The sequence below is a fragment of the Oncorhynchus keta genome, unplaced genomic scaffold (assembly GCF_023373465.1).
Source record: "Oncorhynchus keta strain PuntledgeMale-10-30-2019 unplaced genomic scaffold, Oket_V2 Un_contig_2511_pilon_pilon, whole genome shotgun sequence".
Lineage (NCBI taxonomy): Eukaryota > Metazoa > Chordata > Actinopteri > Salmoniformes > Salmonidae > Oncorhynchus > Oncorhynchus keta.
Window position 1 is genome coordinate 284658 of NW_026284279.1, and position 21161 is coordinate 305818.

General features: G+C 48.5%; 1 protein-coding gene across 1 annotated transcript in view; it reads right to left on the bottom strand.

Annotated features, from left to right (window-relative positions):
* Window positions 1-20241, bottom strand: part of LOC118379182 (intermembrane lipid transfer protein VPS13B) — a 260392-nt gene extending 240151 nt beyond the window's left edge. Inside the window, 3 exon segments of the mRNA XM_052505923.1 lie at window positions 13571-13714; window positions 16628-16786; window positions 20082-20241. Coding sequence (XP_052361883.1) covers window positions 13571-13714; window positions 16628-16774 — 291 coding nt within the window. The 5' untranslated portion in view covers window positions 16775-16786; window positions 20082-20241.
* Window positions 20242-21161: the final 920 nt, after the last annotated feature.

The window sequence follows — 21161 nt, forward strand, 5'->3', positions numbered from 1 at the left end:
ACACCCCTTCATCCACTATATATACAGGACACCCCTTCATCCACTATATATACAGGACACCCCTTCATCCACTATATATACACAGGACACCCCTTCATCCACTATATATACAGGACACCCCTTCATACACTATATATACAGCAGTATGGACACCCCTTCATCCACTATATATACAGGACACCCCTTTATACACTATATATACAGGACACCCCTTCATACACTATATATACAGGACACCCCTTCATCCACTATATATACAGCAGTATGAGGACACCCCTTCATCCACTATATATACAGGACACCCCTTCATACACTATATATACAGCAGTATGAGGACACCCCTTCATACACTATATATACAGCAGTATGAGGACACCCCTTCATCCACTATATATACAGGACACCCCTTCATACTCTATATATACAGGACACCCCTTCATCCACTATATATACAGGACACCCCTTCATCCACTATATATACAGGACACCCCTTCATACACTATATATACAGGACACCCCTTCATACACTATATATACAGGACACCCCTTCATACACTATATATACAGGACACCCCTTCATACACTATATATACAGGACACCCCTTCATACACTATATATACAGCATTATGGACACCCCTTCATCCACTATATATACAGGACACCCCTTCATACACTATATATACAGGACACCCCTTCATCCACTATATATACAGCAGTATGAGGACACCCCTTCATCCACTATATATACAGGACACCCCTTCATACACTATATATACAGGACACCCCTTCATACTCTATATATACACAGGACACCCCTTCATACACTATATATACAGGACACCCCTTCATCCACTATATATACAGGACACCCCTTCATACACTATATATACAGGACACCCCTTCATACACTATATATACAGGACACCCCTTCATACACTATATATACAGCATTATGGACACCCCTTCATCCACTATATATACAGGACACCCCTTCATCCACTATATATACAGCAGTATGAGGACACCCCTTCATCCACTATATATACAGGACACCCCTTCATCCACTATATATACAGCAGTATGAGGACACCCCTTCATATACTATATATACAGGACACCCCTTCATACACTATATATACAGGACACCCCTTCATCCACTATATATACAGGACACCCCTTCATCCACTATATATACAGCAGTATGAGGACACCCCTTCATCCACTATATATACAGGACACCCCTTCATCCACTATATATACAGCAGTATGAGGACACCCCTTCATCCACTATATATACAGGACACCCCTTCATACACTATATATACAGGACACCCCTTCATACTCTATATATACAGGACACCCCTTCATCCACTATATATACAGGACACCCCTTCATCCACTATATATACAGGACACCCCTTCATACACTATATATACAGGACACCCCTTCATACACTATATATACAGGACACCCCTTCATCCACTATATACAGGACACCCCTTCATCCACTATATATACAGTACACCCCTTCATACACTATATATACAGCATTATGGACACCCCTTCATACACTATATATACAGCAGTATGTGGACACCCCTTCATACACTATATATACAGCAGTATGTGGACACCCCTTCATACACTATATATACAGGACACCCCTTCATCCACTATATATACAGGACACCCCTTCATACACTGTATATACAGGACACCCCTTCATACACTGTATATACAGGACACCCCTTCATACACTATATATACAGGACACCCCTTCATACACTATATATACAGCAGTATGGACACCCCTTCATCCACTATATATACAGGACACCCCTTCATTCACTGTATATACAGGACACCCCTTCATACTCTATATATACAGGACACCCCTTCATCCACTATATATACAGGACACCCCTTCATACACTATATATACAGGACACCCCTTCATACACTATATATACAGGACACCCCTTCATACACTATATATACAGCATTATGGACACCCCTTCATCCACTATATATACAGGACACCCCTTCATACACTATATATACAGGACACCCCTTCATCCACTATATATACAGGACACCCCTTCATACACTATATATACAGGACACCCCTTCATCCACTATATACAGGACACCCCTTCATCCACTATATATACAGTACACCCCTTCATACACTATATATACAGCATTATGGACACCCCTTCATACACTATATATACAGCAGTATGTGGACACCCCTTCATACACTATATATACAGCAGTATGTGGACACCCCTTCATACACTATATATACAGGACACCCCTTCATCCACTATATATACAGGACACCCCTTCATACACTGTATATACAGGACACCCCTTCATACACTGTATATACAGGACACCCCTTCATACACTATATATACAGGACACCCCTTCATACACTATATATACAGGACACCCCTTCATTCACTGTATATACAGGACACCCCTTCATACTCTATATATACAGGACACCCCTTCATACACTATATATACAGGACACCCCTTCATACACTATATATACAGGACACCACTTCATACACTATATATACAGGACACCCCTTCATCCACTATATATACAGGACACCCCTTCATACACTATATATATACAGGACACCCCTTCATACTCTATATATACAGGACACCCCTTCATACACTATATATACAGCAGTATGGACACCCCTTCATCCACTATATATACAGGACACCCCTTCATCCACTATATATACAGGACACCCCTTCATACACTATATATATACAGGACACCCCTTCATACTCTATATATACAGGACACCCCTTCATACACTATATATACAGCAGTATGGACACCCCTTCATCCACTATATATACAGGACACCCCTTCATCCACTATATATACAGGACACCCCTTCATCCACTATATATACACAGGACACCCCTTCATCCACTATATATACAGGACACCCCTTCATCCACTATATATACAGGACACCCCTTTATACACTATATATACAGCAGTATGGACACCCCTTCATCCACTATATATACAGGACACCCCTTCATACACTATATATACAGTGCCTTGCGAAAGTGTTCGGCCCCCTTGAACTTTGCGACCTTTTGTCACATTTCAGGCTTCAAACATAAAGATATAAAACTGTATTTTTTTTGTGAAGAATCAACAACAAGTGGGACACAATCATGAAGTGGAACAACATTTATTGGATATTTCAAACTTTTTTAACAAATCAAAAACTGAAAAATTGGGCGTGCAAAATTATTCAGCCCCTTTACTTTCAGTGCAGCAAACTCTCTCCAGAAGTTCAGTGAGGATCTCTGAACGATCCAATGTTGACCTAAATGACTAATGATGATAAATACAATCCTCTGAAAGCAACGTCAGGACAACGTCAGGACAACGTCAGGACAACGTCAGGACAATGTCAGGACAATGTCAGGACAATGTCAGGACAACGTCAACACAATAATTGTTCGTCGGGAGCTTCAGTGTGTATCAGCTTTGTGCTGGAAGAGGTTTAGGAGGACCAGCAGGAAGTCCCTCCCCTCCAGTTAAAGGTACCTCCCAGTGACGGGTGGTACTGAGCTCTAGGAGGACCAGTAGGAAGCCCCTACCTCCCAGTGACGGGTGGTACTGAGCTCTAGGAGGACCAGTAGGAAGCCCATCCAGGTTGAGGAGGACCAGTAGGGAGCCCCTCCAGGTTGAGGAGGACCATTAGGAAGCCCCTCCAGGTTGAGGAGGACCAGTAGGAAGCCCCTCCAGTTAAAGGTACCTCCCAGTGACGGGTGGTACTGAGCTCTAGGAGGACCAGTAGGAATCCCCTCCAGGTTGAGGAGGACCAGTAGGAAGCCCCTCCAGTTAAAGGTACCTCCCAGTGACGGGTGGTACTGAGCTCTAAGAGGACCAGTAGGAAGCCCCTCCAGGTTGAGGAGGACCAGTAGGAAGCCCCTCCAGGTTGAGGAGGACCAGTAGGAAGCTCCTCCAGTTAAAGGTCCCAGGGACGGGTGGTACTGAGCTCTAGGAGGACCAGTAGGAAGCCCCTCCAGGTTGAGGAGGACCAGTAGGAAGCTCCTCCAGGTTGAGGAGGACCAGTAGGAAGCCCCTCCAGTTAAAGGTACCTCCCAGTGACGGGTGGTACTGAGCTCTAGGAGGACCAGTAGGAAGCCCCTCCAGGTTGAGGAGGACCAGTAGGAAGCCCCTCCAGGTTGAGGAGGACCAGAAGGAGGAAGCCCCTCCAGGTTGAGGAGGACCAGTAGGAAGCCCCTCCAGGTTGAGGAGGACCAGTAGGAAGCTCCTCCAGGTTGAGGAGGACCAGTAGGAAGCCCCTCCAGTTAAAGGTCCCAGGGACAGGTGGTACTGAGCTCTAGGAGGACCAGTAGGAAGCCCCTCCAGGTTGAGGAGGACCAGTAGGAAGCCCCTCCAGGTTGAGGAGGACCAGTAGGAGGAAGTCCCTCCAGGTTGAGGAGGCCCAGTAAGAAGCCCATCCAGGTTGAGGAGGACCAGTAGGAGGAAGTCCCTCCAGGTTGAGGAGGACCATTAGGAAGCCCCTCCAGGTTGAGGAGGACCAGTAGGAAGCCCCTCCAGTTAAAGGTACCTCCCAGTGACGGGTGGTACTGAGCTCTAGGAGGACCAGTAGGAATCCCCTCCAGGTTGAGGAGGACCAGTAGGAAGCCCCTCCAGTTAAAGGTACCTCCCAGTGACGGGTGGTACTGAGCTCTAAGAGGACCAGTAGGAAGCCCCTCCAGGTTGAGGAGGACCAGTAGGAAGCCCCTCCAGGTTGAGGAGGACCAGTAGGAAGCTCCTCCAGTTAAAGGTCCCAGGGACGGGTGGTACTGAGCTCTAGGAGGACCAGTAGGAAGCCCCTCCAGGTTGAGGAGGACCAGTAGGAAGCCCTCCAGGTTGAGGAGGACCAGTAGGAAGCCCCTCCAGTTAAAGGTACCTCCCAGTGACGGGTGGTACTGAGCTCTAGGAGGACCAGTAGGAAGCCCCTCCAGGTTGAGGAGGACCAGTAGGAAGCCCCTCCAGGTTGAGGAGGACCAGAAGGAGGAAGCCCCTCCAGGTTGAGGAGGACCAGTAGGAAGCCCCTCCAGGTTGAGGAGGACCAGTAGGAAGCTCCTCCAGGTTGAGGAGGACCAGTAGGAAGCCCCTCCAGTTAAAGGTCCCAGGGACAGGTGGTACTGAGCTCTAGGAGGACCAGTAGGAAGCCCCTCCAGGTTGAGGAGGACCAGTAGGAAGCCCCTCCAGGTTGAGGAGGACCAGTAGGAGGAAGTCCCTCCAGGTTGAGGAGGCCCAGTAAGAAGCCCATCCAGGTTGAGGAGGACCAGTAGGAGGAAGTCCCTCCAGGTTGAGGAGGACCAGTAGGAAGCCCCTCCAGTTAAAGGTCCCAGGGACGGGTGGTACTGAGCTCTAGGAGGACCAGTAGGAAGCCCCTTCAGTTAAAGGTCCCAGGGACAGGTGGTACTGAGCTCTAGGAGGACCAGTAGGAAGCCCCTTCAGTTAAAGGTCCCAGGGACAGGTGGTACTGAGCTCTAGGAGGACCAGTAGGAAGCCCCTCCAGGTTGAGGAGGACCCGTAGGAAGCTCCTCCAGTTAAAGGTCCCAGGGACGGGTGGTACTGAGCTCTAGGAGGGTGCCACTGCCATCCTTTAATGAGTAGTTAAATAAATACCTTTATCAGTACAATGTAATATATGACCATTACATGTCACAAATCACCAGGATAAGAAGGGGCTGTTTCCATTATGCTGGCGTCAGAACTGAAAGGGCCCTCCTACCTCCCCCTCAAATAGGAGAGAAGTACCCTGGGCCCTCCAGACGTCTCGTTTCAATTCCTCCCGAACTGAAAGGGCCCTCCTACCTCCCCCTCAAATAGGAGAGAAGTACCCTGGGCCCTCCAGACAGCTCGTTTCAATTCCTCCCGAACTGAAAGGGCCCTCCTACCTCCCCCTCAAATAGGAGAGAAGTACCCTGGGCCCTCCAGACATCTCATTTCAATTCCTCCCGAACTGAAAGGGCCCTCCTACCTCCCCCTCAAATAGGAGAGAAGTACCCTGGGCCCTCCAGACGTCTCGTTTCAATTCCTCCGTGCTGCTGTTCTGTTGTAAGTCTGGCTTGGCTCCAAACTGTGTGTCTCCCAGGTGAGAATAACATTGAATAAAAATTTGTCCAAACGTCATTTGCAATTTTCACCCCCACAAAAAAATAATTTTCTTGACTGTGGGGGGGGGGGGGCCTTTAGGAAAAACATCTGTAACAAATACTTGTTTTGAGAATAGTAGTTGTACATGAGAGTACATTCCACTGCTTGGCCGTGACCCTGAGCTGTGTACGGACCCGAGTCTTTCCACAGGAAATACGATCTCTGCAGCAGTAGCCAGCTACATACTATGATATTTAACATTAGTTTCTGGCCTGCTCAAGCTCACGTGTTCCAGAGTCTTTAGCCTGAAGTCTACATAATTAGGTGTAATTGACTTCCCCTACAATGTGTTTCTAGTGACTTGGACATCTGGCCTTGAGACACTCCATACAGGAGGGTGCGAGGGCCAATTGGAACCCTACCATCTTCATAGGGCTCATAGGCCTCTGGTTAACAGCAGTGTACTATATAGGGAATAGGGCACCATTAGGTACGTAGGCTGCTCTCTGAGCTCCACACTGCCAGCTTGCCTTTCTACTTGGCAACAGCATGGGTGGTATAGAATAGGTTACGACCACAACCAGACTCTTTTAAGCACAAATAAATCTCACAAAAATGTCTTTCATACTACACTTTCCCCATGATCAAAATATTTACAAATCAAACCTAAATATATTATAAATATTTATTTTGGGGGTAATCGTTCTCAGATTTCGGGTTCAGTTTCAGTGGTGGTGCTGCTAAGACTCAAAGTAGGTTTTCACTGCCTCTAATACCGACAAGGACATAATCACTGCCTCTAATACCGACCAACTACAAGGACATAATCCCTGCCTCTAATACCGACCAACTACAAGGACATAATCCCTGCCTCTAATACTGACCAACTACAAGGACATAATCACTGCCTCTAATACCGACAAGGACATAATCCCTGCCTCTAATACCGACCAACTACAAGGACATAATCACTGCCTCTAATACCGACAAGGACATAATCACTGCCTCTAATACCGACAAGGACATAATCCCTGCCTCTAATACCGACCAACTACATAATCCCCTCTTCCTGTCAGATATGCAGCTTGGGCCGGTAGAGAGAAGTGGGACTGTCTTGACAACCATGATCTTTGATTCAGTCTCAAATGGTACCCTCTTCCCCTATGTAGTGCACTACTTTATAACAGGACCCTATGGAACCCTCTTCCCCTATGTAGTGCACTACTTTAGACCAGGACCCAATGGAACCCTCTTCCCTATGTAGTGCACTACTATAGACCAGGACCCAATGGAACCCTCTTCCCTATGTAGTGCACTACTTTAGACCAGGACCCAATGGAACCCTCTTCCCTATGTAGTGCACTACTATAGACTACTATAGACCAGGACCCAATGGAACCCTCTTCCCTATGTAGTGCACTACTTTAGCCCAGGACCCAATGGAACCCTCTTCCCTATGTAGTGCACTACTTTAGACCAGGATCCAATGGATCACTCTTCCCTATGTAGTGCACTACTTTAGCCCAGGACCCAATGGAACCCTCTTCCCTATGTAGTGCACTACTTTAGACCAGGACCCAATGGATCACTCTTCCCTATGTAGTGCACTACTATAGACCAGGACCCAATGGAACCCTCTTCCCCTATGTAGTGCACTACTTTAGCCCAGGACCCAATGGAACCCTCTTCCCCTATGTAGTGCACTACTTTAGACCAGGACCCAATGGAACCCTCTTCCCCTATGTAGTGCACTACTTTAGACCAGGACCCAATGGAACCCTCTTCCCCTATGTAGTGCACTACTTTAGACCAGGACACAATGGAACCCTCTTCCCCTATGTAGTGAACTACTTTAGCCCAGGACCCTATGGCACCCTCTTCCCCTATGTAGTGCACTACTATAGACCAGGACCCTATGGCACCCTCTTCCCCTATGTAGTGCACTACTTTAGACCAGGACCCTATGGCACCCTCTTCCCCTATGTAGTGCACTACTTTAGACCAGGACCCAATGGAACCCTCTTCCCCTATGTAGTGCACTACTTTAGACCAGGACCCTATGGCACCCTCTTCCCCTATGGAGTGCACTACTTTAGACACAGAGGACACTGTCATCCTCGAGTTCCCCAATGGCAGGGTGAATAACACGGAGGACACTGTCATCCTCGAGTTCCCCAATGGCAGGGTGAATAACACGGAGGACACTGTCATCCTCGAGTTCCCCAATGGCAGGGTGAATAACACTGAGGACACTGTCATCCTCGAGTTCCCCAATGGCAGGGTGAATAACACTGAGGACACCGTCATCCTCGAGTTCCCCAATGGCAGGGTGAATAACACGGAGGACACCGTCATCCTCGAGTTCCCCAATGGCAGGGTGAATAACACGGAGGACACCGTCATCCTCGAGTTCCCCAATGGCAGGGTGAATAACACGGAGGACACCGTCATCCTCGAGTTCCCCAATGGCAGGGTGAATAACACGGAGGACACCGTCATCCTCGAGTTCCCCAACGGCAGGGTGAATAACACGGAGGACACCGTCATCCTCGAGTTCCCCAACGGCAGGGTGAATAACACGGAGGACACCGTCATCCTCGAGTTCCCCAACGGCAGGGTGAATAACACTGAGGACACCGTCATCCTCGAGTTCCCCAACGGCAGGGTGAATAACACGGAGGACACCGTCATCCTCGAGTTCCCCAACGGCAGGGTGAATAACACGGAGGACACCGTCATCCTCGAGTTCCCCAACGGCAGGGTGAATAACACGGAGGACACTGTCATCCTCGAGTTCCCCAATGGCAGGGTGAATAACACGGAGGACACTGTCATCCTCGAGTTCCCCAATGGCAGGGTGAATAACACGGAGGACACTGTCATCCTCGAGTTCCCCAATGGCAGGGTGAATAACACGGAGGACACTGTCATCCTCGAGTTCCCCAATGGCAGGGTGAATAACACGGAGGACACTGTCATCCTCGAGTTCCCCAATGGCAGGGTGAATAACACTGAGGACACTGTCATCCTCGAGTTCCCCAACGGCAGGGTGAATAACACGGAGGACACTGTCATCCTCGAGTTCCCCAATGTGCTCGTCATTGAAGAGCTCCTTTAAAAGGCAGCGCCCGCTTTCATTCCCCCAACAGCTTCTAGAAAACCTGCCAGAATATAACAAGGCAACTGTACAGAGACCATGACGTCACTCAGCCCTGCTGGGAGTTAGTTGACGTCACTCAGCCCTGCTGGGAGTTAGTTGACGTCACTCAGCCCTGCTGGGAGTTAGTTGACGTCACTCAGCCCTGCTGGGAGTTAGTTGACGTCACTCAGCCCTGCTGGGAGTTAGTTGACATCACTCAGCCCTGCTGGGAGTTAGTTGACGTCACTCAGCCCTGCTGGGAGTTAGTTGACATCACTCAGCCCTGCTGGGAGTTAGTTGACGTCACTCAGCCCTGCTCTAAAAACAGGGAGTTAGTTGACGTCACTCAGCCCTGCTAAAAACAGGGAGTTAGTTGACGTCACTCAGCCCTGCTAAAAACAGGGAGTTAGTTGACGTCACTCAGCCCTGCTGGGAGTTAGTTGACGTCACTCAGCCCTGCTGGGAGTTAGTTGACGTCACTCAGCCCTGCTGGGAGTTAGTTTCTTTCTGTTGTCCTATATTCTTCAGGGTATTCCTTCCCCCAGACTCGACAAGAATAATTAAGTGTTTATGAAGATGATAACAGCAGCTGCTTCTTATCCCTGTCAAATGAACACCTTTCAACCCCATTGGCTGGGTTGGAACGTTACAACACAGCCAACTAACGGTACCAACAGGCTGTGATTCCAGTCAGCTTTAATCTGCCCCTCTGAGGCACCGTGGTTAAATCGGCTCTACGGACGCTCATTAGACACGCAAACCAATTGGAGACGCAGACCTTGGAATTGGAGACGCAGACCTTAGAATTGGAGACGCAGACCTTAGAATTGGACACGCAGACCTTAGAATTGGACACGCAGACATTAGAATTGGAGACGCAGACCTTAGAGCGGCAAGACGAAGAAACGAAGTGTCAAAATGAGTCCAAATGAGCACCCTGTCTGAGGCCCTAAGCCAACCTGTCTGAGGCCCTAAGCCAACCTGTCTGAGACCCTAAGCCAACCTGCCTGAGACCCTAAGCCAACCTGCCTGAGACCCTAAGCCAACCTGTCTGAGACCCTAAGCCAACCTGCCAGAGACCCTAAGCCAACCTGCCTGAGACCCTAAGCCAACCTGTCTGAGACCCTAAGCCAACCTGCCAGAGACCCTAAGCCAACCTGCCTGAGACCCTAAGCCAACCTGTCTGAGACCCTAAGCCAACCTGTCTGAGAGCCTAAGCCAACCTGTCTGAGACCCTAAGCCAACCTGTCTGAGACCCTAAGCCAACCTGCCTGAGACCCTAAGCCAACCTGCCTGAGACCCTAAGCCAACCTGTCTGAGACCCTAAGCCAACCTGCCTGAGACCCTAAACCAACCTGCCTGAGACCCTAAGCCAACCTGTCTGAGACCCTAAGCCAACCTGCCTGAGACCCTAAGCCAACCTGCCTGAGACCCTAAGCCAACCTGCCTGAGACCCTAAGCCAACCTGCCAGAGACCCTAAGCCAACCTGCCTGAGACCCTAAGCCAACCTGTCTGAGACCCTAAGCCAACCTGTCTGAGACCCTAAGCCAACCTGTCTGAGAGCCTAAGCCAACCTGTCTGAGACCCTAAGCCAATCTGTCTGAGGCCCTAAGCCAATCTGTCTGAGGCCCTAAGCCAACCTGTCTGAGGCCCTAAGCCAACCTGTCTGAGACCCTAAGCCAACCTGTCTGAGACCCTAAGCCAACCTGTCTGAGACCCTAAGCCAACCTGTCTGAGACCCTAAGCCAACCTGTCTGAGACCCTAAGCCAACCTGCCTGAGACCCTAAGCCAACCTGCCAGAGACCCTAAGCCAACCTGCCTGAGACCCAGAGACCCTAAGCCAACCTGTCTGAGACCCTAAGCCAACCTGCCAGAGACCCTAAGCCAACCTGTCTGAGACCCAGAGACCCTAAGCCAACCTGTCTGAGACCCTAAGCCAACCTGCCAGAGACCCTAAGCCAACCTGCCAGAGACCCTAAGCCAACCTGTCTGAGACCCTAAGCCAACCTGTCTGAGACCCTAAGCCAACCTGTCTGAGACCCTAAGCCAACCTGTCTGAGACCCAGAGACCCTAAGCCAACCTGTCTGAGACCCTAAGCCAACCTGCCAGAGACCCTAAGCCAACCTGCCTGAGACCCTAAGCCAACCTGTCTGAGACCCTAAGCCAACCTGTCTGAGACCCTAAACCAACCTGTCTGAGACCCTAAGCCAACCTGTCTGAGACCCTAAGCCAACCTGTCTGAGACCCTAAGCCAACCTGTCTGAGACCCTAAGCCAACCTGCCTGAGACCCTAAGCCAACCTGCCTGAGACCCTAAGCCAACCTGTCTGAGACCCTAAACCAACCTGTCTGAGACCCTAAGCCAACCTGCCTGAGACCCTAAGCCAACCTGTCTGAGACCCTAAGCCAACCTGTCTGAGACCCTAAGCCAACCTGCCTGAGACCCTAAGCCAACCTGCCTGAGACCCTAAGCCAACCTGTCTGAGACCCTAAGCCAACCTGCCAGAGACCCTAAGCCAACCTGTCTGAGACCCTAAGCCAACCTGCCTGAGACCCTAAGCCAACCTGCCTGAGACCCTAAGCCAACCTGCCTGAGACCCTAAGCCAACCTGCCTGAGACCCTAAGCCAACCTGTCTGAGACCCTAAGCCAACCTGTCTGAGACCCTAAGCCAACCTGCCAGAGACCCTAAGCCAACCTGCCTGAGACCCTAAGCCAACCTGCCTGAGACCCTAAGCCAACCTGCCTGAGACCCTAAGCCAACCTGTCTGAGACCCTAAGCCAACCTGCCTGAGACCCTAAGCCAACCTGCCTGAGACCCTAAGCCAACCTGTCTGAGACCCTAAGCCAACCTGCCTGAGACCCTAAGCCAACCTGTCTGAGACCCTAAGCCAACCTGTCTGAGACCCTAAGCCAACCTGCCTGAGACCCTAAGCCAACCTGCCTGAGACCCTAAGCCAACCTGCCTGAGACCCTAAGCCAACCTGTCTGAGACCCTAAGCCAACCTGTCTGAGACCCTAAGCCAACCTGCCTGAGACCCTAAGCCAACCTGACAGAGACCCTAAGCCAACCTGCCTGAGACCCTAAGCCAACCTGCCTGAGACCCTAAGCCAACCTGTCTGAGACCCTAAGCCAACCTGTCTGAGACCCTAAGCCAACCTGCCTGAGACCCTAAGCCAACCTGCCTGAGACCCTAAGCCAACCTGTCTGAGACCCTAAGCCAACCTGCCTGAGACCCTAAGCCACCTACCTGAGACCTCTAAGCCCTGAGACCCTAAGCCAACCTGTCCTGAGACCCTAACCTGCCAACCCCCTGAGACCCTAAGCCAACCTGCCAGAGACCCTAAGCCAACCTGCCCCCCCTGAGACCCTAGGCCAACCTGTCTGAGACCCTAAACCAACCTGTCTGAGACCCTAAGCCAACCTGTCTGAGACCCTAAGCCAACCTGCCTGAGACCCTAAACCAACCTGCCAGAGACCCTAAGCCAACCTGCCAGAGACCCTAAGCCAACCTGTCTGAGACCCTAAGCCAACCTGCCTGAGACCCTAAGCCAACCTGCCTGAGACCCTAAGCCAACCTGCCTGAGACCCTAAGCCAACACGAAGAAAAAGGTGAACTGTGCCATGGGCTGTTTGGACTGCTGTGGAGACAGAGGGGGTTCTGGGTAGAGGAGTCTAGAATGTGCTGAGGAGACAGAGGGGGTTCTGGGTAGAGGAGTCTAGAATGTGCTGAGGGGACAGAGTGGGTTCTGGGTAGAGGAGTCTAGAATGTGCTGAGGAGACAGAGTGGGTTCTGGGTAGAGGAGTCTAGAATGTGATGAACTGAGTCATGGTCCTGTTGGACTGCTGAGGAGACAGAGGGGTTCTGGGTAGAGGAGTCTAGAATGTGATGAACTGAGTCATGGTCCTGTTGGACTGCTGAGGAGACAGAGGGGGTTCTGGGTAGAGGAGTCTAGAAAGGAAGTTGGATCGGGAAGAAACCAACAACACGTTTTTAAACCCAGTCTATTCCTGTGGAACGTTATACGACAGAGATTCTAACCTGGGTCATGTGAAAAACCTCTCCCCTTAAGATATCGAGGAAGGCTTGAACTTCTTTCAGTGATGCAGCAAGACTGTAAGGTCTCAGGAATACACAGCAGCTTCGGAATGCCATGACAGTATGCACTAAATTGGAGTACTGCACTTGTCTGCAGTGCACTGATCACCAGTGGGCTCCTGTATATATATATATATAAAACCCAGTGGTACTAACCTGTGCTCCGTCCTTCAGTTTGAGGATACACTCCATTGTGTTAATGGTGATGACCACGGCCTCGGAGCCCAGTTTGGTCCAGGGTACGTGGATACGCAACTCATGGATGTGACCGCTCAGGAAGGTAAAGGGCAGTTTCAGCTCCTAGAAACAGGGAATCACATTTAAATAAGTCACTGCATTGGCTCAGTGGGTTGGAGCCTGGGGGTCTGGCAATGCTAAGGGATGTAGGGTAGGATCTCTACAGGAGATCATCTGTGGACAACTGACCAGACATGAGGGTAGGATCTGAGCAGGTAACCAGGGGCTACCTGCCCCCTCTAACCAATAGGCTACCTGCCCCCCTCCTCTAACCAGGCTACCTGCCCCCCCCCTGACACACCACTAGGCTCCCTGCCCCCCCCCCTCCTCTAACCACTAGGCTACCTAAAGTGATCACTAAAATCCACATTGAGTTACAGCCGCGTCATCAATCACTGGACACGGACTGTTTGACATCAGCCCTGGTGGGATCCCAGTCCCTGTCCCTGAGTGTCACTATTGAGCAGGTAGTGACAGGGTGACACACGTCTAGCCTGGGTGTCACTATTGAGCAGGTAGCAGGGTGACACACGTCTAGCCTGGGTGTCACTATTGAGCAGGTAGCAGGGTGACACACGTCTAGCCTGGGTGTCACTATTGAGCAGGTAGCAGGGTGACACACGTCTAGCCTGGGTGTCACTATTGAGCAGGTAGCAGGGTGACACACGTCTAGCCTGGGTGTCACTATTGAGCAGGTAGCAGGGTGACACACGTCTAGCCTGGGTGTCACTATTGAGCAGGTAGCAGGGTGACACACGTCTAGCCTGGGTGTCACTATTGAGCAGGTAGCAGGGTGACACACGTCTAGCCTGGGTGTCACTATTGAGCAGGTAGTGACAGGGTGACACACGTCTAGCCTGGGTGTCACTATTGAGCAGGTAGTGACAGGGTGACACACGTCTAGCCTGGGTGTCACTATTGAGCAGGTAGTGACAGGGTGACACACGTCTAGCCTGGGTGTCACTATTGAGCAGGTAGCAGGGTGACACACGTCTAGCCTGGGTGTCACTATTGAGCAGGTAGCAGGGTGACACACGTCTAGCCTGGGTGTCACTATTGAGCAGGTAGTGACAGGGTGACACACGTCTAGCCTGGGTGTCACTATTGAGCAGGTAGTGACAGGGTGACACACGTCTAGCCTGGGTGTCACTATTGAGCAGGTAGTGACAGGGTGACACACGTCTAGCCTGGGTGTCACTATTGAGCAGGTAGCAGGGTGACACACGTCTAGCCTGGGTGTCACTATTGAGCAGGTAGCAGGGTGACACACGTCTAGCCTGGGTGTCACTATTGAGCAGGTAGTGACAGGTAGCAGGGTGACACACGTCTAGCCTGGGTGTCACTATTGAGCAGGTAGTGACAGGTAGCAGGGTGACACACGTCTAGCCTGGGTGTCACTATTGAGCAGGTAGTGACAGGGTGACACACGTCTAGCCTGGGTGTCACTATTGAGCAGGTAGTGACAGGGTGACACACGTCTAGCCTGGGTGTCACTATTGAGCAGGTAGCAGGGTGACACACGTCTAGCCTGGGTGTCACTATTGAGCAGGTAGCAGGGTGACACACGTCTAGCCTGGGTGTCACTATTGAGCAGGTAGCAGGGTGACACACGTCTAGCCTGGGTGTCACTATTGAGCAGGTAGTGACAGGTGACAGGGTGACACACGTCTAGCCTGGGTGTCACTATTGAGCAGGTAGTGACAGGTAGCAGGGTGACACACGTCTAGCCTGGGTGTCACTATTGAGCAGGTAGTGACAGGGTGACACACGTCTAGCCTGGGTGTCACTATTGAGCAGGTAGTGACAGGGTGACACACGTCTAGCCTGGGTGTCACTATTGAGCAGGTAGTGACAGGTAGCAGGGTGACACACGTCTAGCCTGGGTGTCACTATTGAGCAGGTAGTGACAGGTAGCAGGGTGACACACGTCTAGCCTGGGTGTCACTATTGAGCAGGTAGTGGCAGGTAGCAGGGTGACACACGTCTAGCCTGGGTGTCACTATTGAGCAGGTAGTGACAGGTAGCAGGGTGACACACGTCTAGCCTGGGTGTCACTATTGAGCAGGTAGTGACAGGTAGCAGGGTGACACACGTCTAGCCTGGGTGTCACTATTGAGCAGGTAGTGACAGGGTGACACACGTCTAGCCTGGGTGTCACTATTGAGCAGGTAGTGACAGGTAGCAGGGTGACACACGTCTAGCCTGGGTGTCACTATTGAGCAGGTAGTGACAGGTAGCAGGGTGACACACGTCTAGCCTGGGTGTCACTATTGAGCAGGTAGTGACAGGGTGACACACGTCTAGCCTGGGTGTCACTATTGAGCAGGTAGTGACAGGGTGACACACGTCTAGCCTGGGTGTCACTATTGAGCAGGTAGTGACAGGGTGACACACGTCTAGCCTGGGTGTCACTATTGAGCAGGTAGCAGGGTGACACACGTCTAGCCACCGGACGATGGAACAAGTGACCTCTTGTGGGAAAAGAGCAGACTCAGATTGAGACTGACCTGAATTCATAGTTACCTCAGCAAAAAGAGCAGATACAAAGTCAATAGCATTACTAAGAGTTATTCCTGGACATTAAAGTGTTATTACCATGTTTTAACAGGGGTATTAGTGTTAATAACAGGTTATTACCATGTTATTACAGGGGTATTAGTGTTAATAACAGGTTATTACCGGGGTATTAGTGTTAATACCAGGTTATTACCGTGTTATTACAGGGGTATTAGTGTTAATACCAGGTTATTACCATGTTATTACAGGGGTATTAGTGTTAATACCAGGTTATTACCGGGGTATTAGTGTTAATACCAGGTTATTACCGTGTTATTACAGGGGTATTAGTGTTAATACCAGGTTATTACCATGTTATTACAGGGGTATTAGTGTTAATACCAGGTTATTACCATGTTATTACCGGGGTATTAGTGTTAATAGGCTTTATTCCAGTTTAATTCCAGGATGAATCCATACCTGCTCCAGGACATCCAGCTTCAGCTCCAGCTTGCTCAGTACTACGTCTCCTCCCCATAGCGACAGCTGCAGGTCAGAGGGCTTCAGGTTCTTAATGTATTTGTTCACGTAGGTCATCAACAGGGGCGTGACATAGGACTCCAACATCCTGCCTCTGTCCTGGACCACAAACACAACAGGGAAGAAAGGGGAGGAGTCAAATAACACATGTCCTGGAACACAACAGGGAAGGGGAGGAGTCAAATAACACATGTCCTGGACCACAAACACAACAGGGAAGAAAGGGGAGGAGTCAAATAACACATGTCCTGGACCACAAACACAACAGGGAAGAAAGGGGAGGAGTCAAATAACACATGTCCTGGACCACAAATACAACAGGGAAGAAAGGGGAGGAGTCAAATAACACATGTCCTGGACCACAAACACAACAGGGAAGAAAGGGGAGGAGTCAAATAACACATGTCCTGGACCACAAATACAACAGGGAAGAAAGGGGAGGAGTCAAATAACACATGTCCTGGACCACAAACACAACAGGGAAGAAAGGGGAGGAGTCAAATAACACATGTCCTGGACCACAAACACAACAGGGAAGAAAGGGGAGGAGTCAAATAACACATGTCCTGGACCACAAACACAACAGGGAAGAAAGGGGAGGAGTCAAATAACACATGTCCTGGACCACAAACACAACAGGGAAGAAAGGGGAGGAGTCAAATAACACATGTCCTGGACCACAAACACAACAGGGAAGAAAGGGGAGGAGTCAAATAACACATGTCCTGGACCACAAACACAACAGGGAAGAAAGGGGAGGAGTCATTCCAAGTCACAACACATAGTTTTTAAAATTTTTATTAAAGGTTGAATAAAGCAAGTTGAGCTAGCCAAATAACATATCTGGTAACCGAGGGCTATCCTTAGCTAGCCAAATAACATATCTGGTAAACGAGGGTTATCCTTAGCTAGCCAAATAACATATCTGGTAAACGAGGGTTATCCTTAGCTAGCCAAATAACATATCTGGTAAACGAGGGTTATCCTTAGCTAGCCAAATAACATATCTGGTAACCGAGGGCTATCCTTAGCTAGCCAAATAACATATCTGGTAAACGAGGGTTATCCTTAGCTAGCCAAATAACAGATCTGGTAACCGAGGGCTATCCTTAGCTAGCCAAATAACATATCTGGTAAACGAGGGTTATCCTTAGCTAGCCAAATAACATATCTGGTAAACGAGGGTTATCCTTAGCTAGCCAAATAACATATCTGGTAACCGAGGGCTATCCTTAGCTAGCCAAATAACATATCTGGTAAACGAGGGTTATCCTTAGCTAGCCAAATAACAGATCTGGTAACCGAGGGCTATCCTTAGCTAGCCAAATAACATATCTGGTAACCGAGGGCTACTATCCTTAGCTAGCCAAATAACATATCTGGTAACCGAGGGCTACTATCCTTAGCTTAGCCATGCCAACAGCCCTTCAAAAAGCCCTCCAGCCAAACTAACTGCTAGAGATGCAGGACTGTAGAGAACTGGTAGAACCAGTCACATGGTAATGTGTGTTATAGATCGTCCTTTATTTGACAACAGTAAAGTTACAGCGAACCACCTCACACAACATCATGTGGTTTTGCCTTTTCATGTATCCAAATCTATGTGACTTGAGTGTGGATGATTTGCTAGATTGCATTGCTTACGTAGTGAGACTATAGAGTTTATCAACGTTGTTATTCGTTATTCACTGAGGATTTATTCCTCGTGTCACTTTTTTTAAAATTTGTAATCTTTAACTCTACATTGTTGGAAAAGGGACCCGTAAACCCACCTCTTTAAGGAATACCTAGGATAGGATAAAGTAATCCTTCTCACCCCCCCCCTTAAAAGATTTAGATGCACTATTGTAAAGTGGCTGTTCCACTGGATGTCATAAGGTGAATGCACCAATTTGTAAGTCGCTCTGGATAAGAGCATCTGCTAAATGACTTAAATGTAAAATGTAATGTAAATGTAAACTATTTCATGGTTAGTTTTACACCTGTTGTTTACTAAGCATGAGACAAATACAATTCTGACTTGAACTGTGGCAGCTCACTCTGGCCTGGCAGCCAGCTAGATAGTGGAGCCATAGAGAATGATAGAGGCCTCTAGTGGCCAAAGGGCCATTTAAACATGGGCAGCACCATGAAGGGCTTCCACCATACTTCCGCCATTTTAAAGTAGTCAACTGGGTGGGGATTCCTATGAGTTGCAGCCTCAATTAGCGCTCCCTATGCCGTCACTGACGCTACAGCGGCACAGATGTTTTTCTTAAATAGATGATTCCTCTATCAATTAAATTAAATTTGCTTAATTGGCATGACGTAACAATGTACATATTGCCAAAACGTATTTATAATATAAAAATAAAAAAATAAAAATAAAAATTGTCAATGGTATTAACAGTAATAACAATAACCAAGTGTCAAAATAGCCATACATTCAACAATAACAATAATAAACATACAGTAGAGGACATTGCGCAGGTTGATTGGTCTGTCTATCTATCTCTATGGGTGTATCTGATGTGTACTGACGCTTTCATCGGGATTAAATCCTATTGATGTTTCATTTGGTCCTTCTGTAGCTCAGTTGGTAGAGCATGGCGCTTGTAACGCCAGGGTAGTGGGTTTGACTCCCGGGACCACCCATACGTAGAATGTATGCACACATGACTGTAAGTCGCTTTGGATAAAAGCGTCTGCTAAATGGCATATATTATTATTTATTATTATCTGGAATGTGGTCGGAGAGGCAATATGGACGGATGAGAGAGAGGCATGTTGCTGAGCCTCTGGAGGCGTGTGAAGAGGCCACCACCTCGCCCAGGCACCTCGTAACAACGAGGAGGGGCTCCGTGTAGTTCCGCATTGACATGATTGGTTGACTGTCGGTGAGGGCGGGAAGTCTCTGTATAAACACAAACTCGCTTCCTTCACGTCTTCCTTCCACAGCTGCTCTAAAGAAGCGCAAACAAGTATTAACGCCATGACTTCTGCAGAGGCCGTAAATACCGCACGACCAATGCAGACGTCGGATTGACCATGAAGCGCCTTTAAAAAGGACATCATAATATTGTTGATTGGGGTCCATTACAATGCAACCCAGCTGGCTAGCACAATTAGCATGCAAGTTTCAACAAACTTGTGGGCCTGGCACGTACCATCAGTTATCTAACTAGTTAGCAGCAGTTAATAAGGCTGGTTGGAGTTAGTTCGCTAGCTGATTAGTTATTGGACTATTATAAAAGGGGTGTCCGTACTACATTCTGGTAAAGTGTTGGCTAGCCAAATGACAGTTCGAGTTGGATAGCTCCAGTCCTAACCTGCTTGCTAACCTTAGCCTAGCAAGATATCTAGCCATTTCAGTAGCCAAATAAACGAAGCTTATACGACTGCTGTCTCTACTTACACTCAATTATTTCCCTTACGTGTTTGCTGCAGTTTTCAATGAATCTCTTCGGCAGCACACCGGTTATAAGTCATCCCGTTAGCTGAAGCAAGGCACATTTTTTGTCTCAGGCAAACGTCATCGTCAACTATAACACAGAACTTCCGCGTGTTAACTGTGTCGTCATTTCCTGGTTAGGTATCAAACACCACGCCCCCTCCCTCCCCCAAACCAATACATTCACGCGGTTCCCTTTCCTTGCCTCGTCTCATTCATAAAATACAGTGAACTGTGTTCAGAGCAAAATGGTGTAAATTTATCAAGCGCAATTGAAACACAAAACGATTGTGTTTTAGGGTTTGAGGCGACGTGATCTGGTGAAAATAAAAATACATAGCTCGTCAACTTCTTAAATTTAGCTCATGAATGGTTTGATTATAATTCTAGCATGATACAGGTATTAAAATTAAAATAGATTAATAGTAGAAAATGTATGGCTATAATAAAAATGTATCAAATGTTGCACCAGAGTACTTGGAATAGGAATAAACAATAAATGCTAAATGTAGTCGTTCATCATGCTGAAATCTTTAAACAATGCTTAGTCTTTAGATTCTAGTCTGCACGTGTCAACTACTAGTCATTGTCGACATATTGATTACTTCTCCCAGCAAATTCTGAAATGTCTGATTTCAATACAATAGAATGAAAAATAGCAGATCACATAGGTCAATCAAAATCAAATTTATTTATAAAGCCCTTCGTACATCAGCTGATATCTCAAAGTGCTGTACAGAAACCCAGCCTAAAACCCCAAACAGCAAGCAATGCAGGTGTAGAAGCACGGTGGCTAGGAAACACTCCCTAGAAAGGCCAAAACCTAGGAAGAAACCTAGAGAGGAACCAGGCTATGAGGGGTGGAGATTATAAACCTAGAGAGGAAGGTCAATGCATGTATTATTGTATTACTGTTATATTCATTTTCTCTGGAGATTTCAAATATGAGAAAATAATCAGATTTAAACCACATTCTGCTTGAGCATGTTGTTGAATTCTGATGTTTATTCCATTTCATTATTTAAAAAATTCTCCCTTATTTCC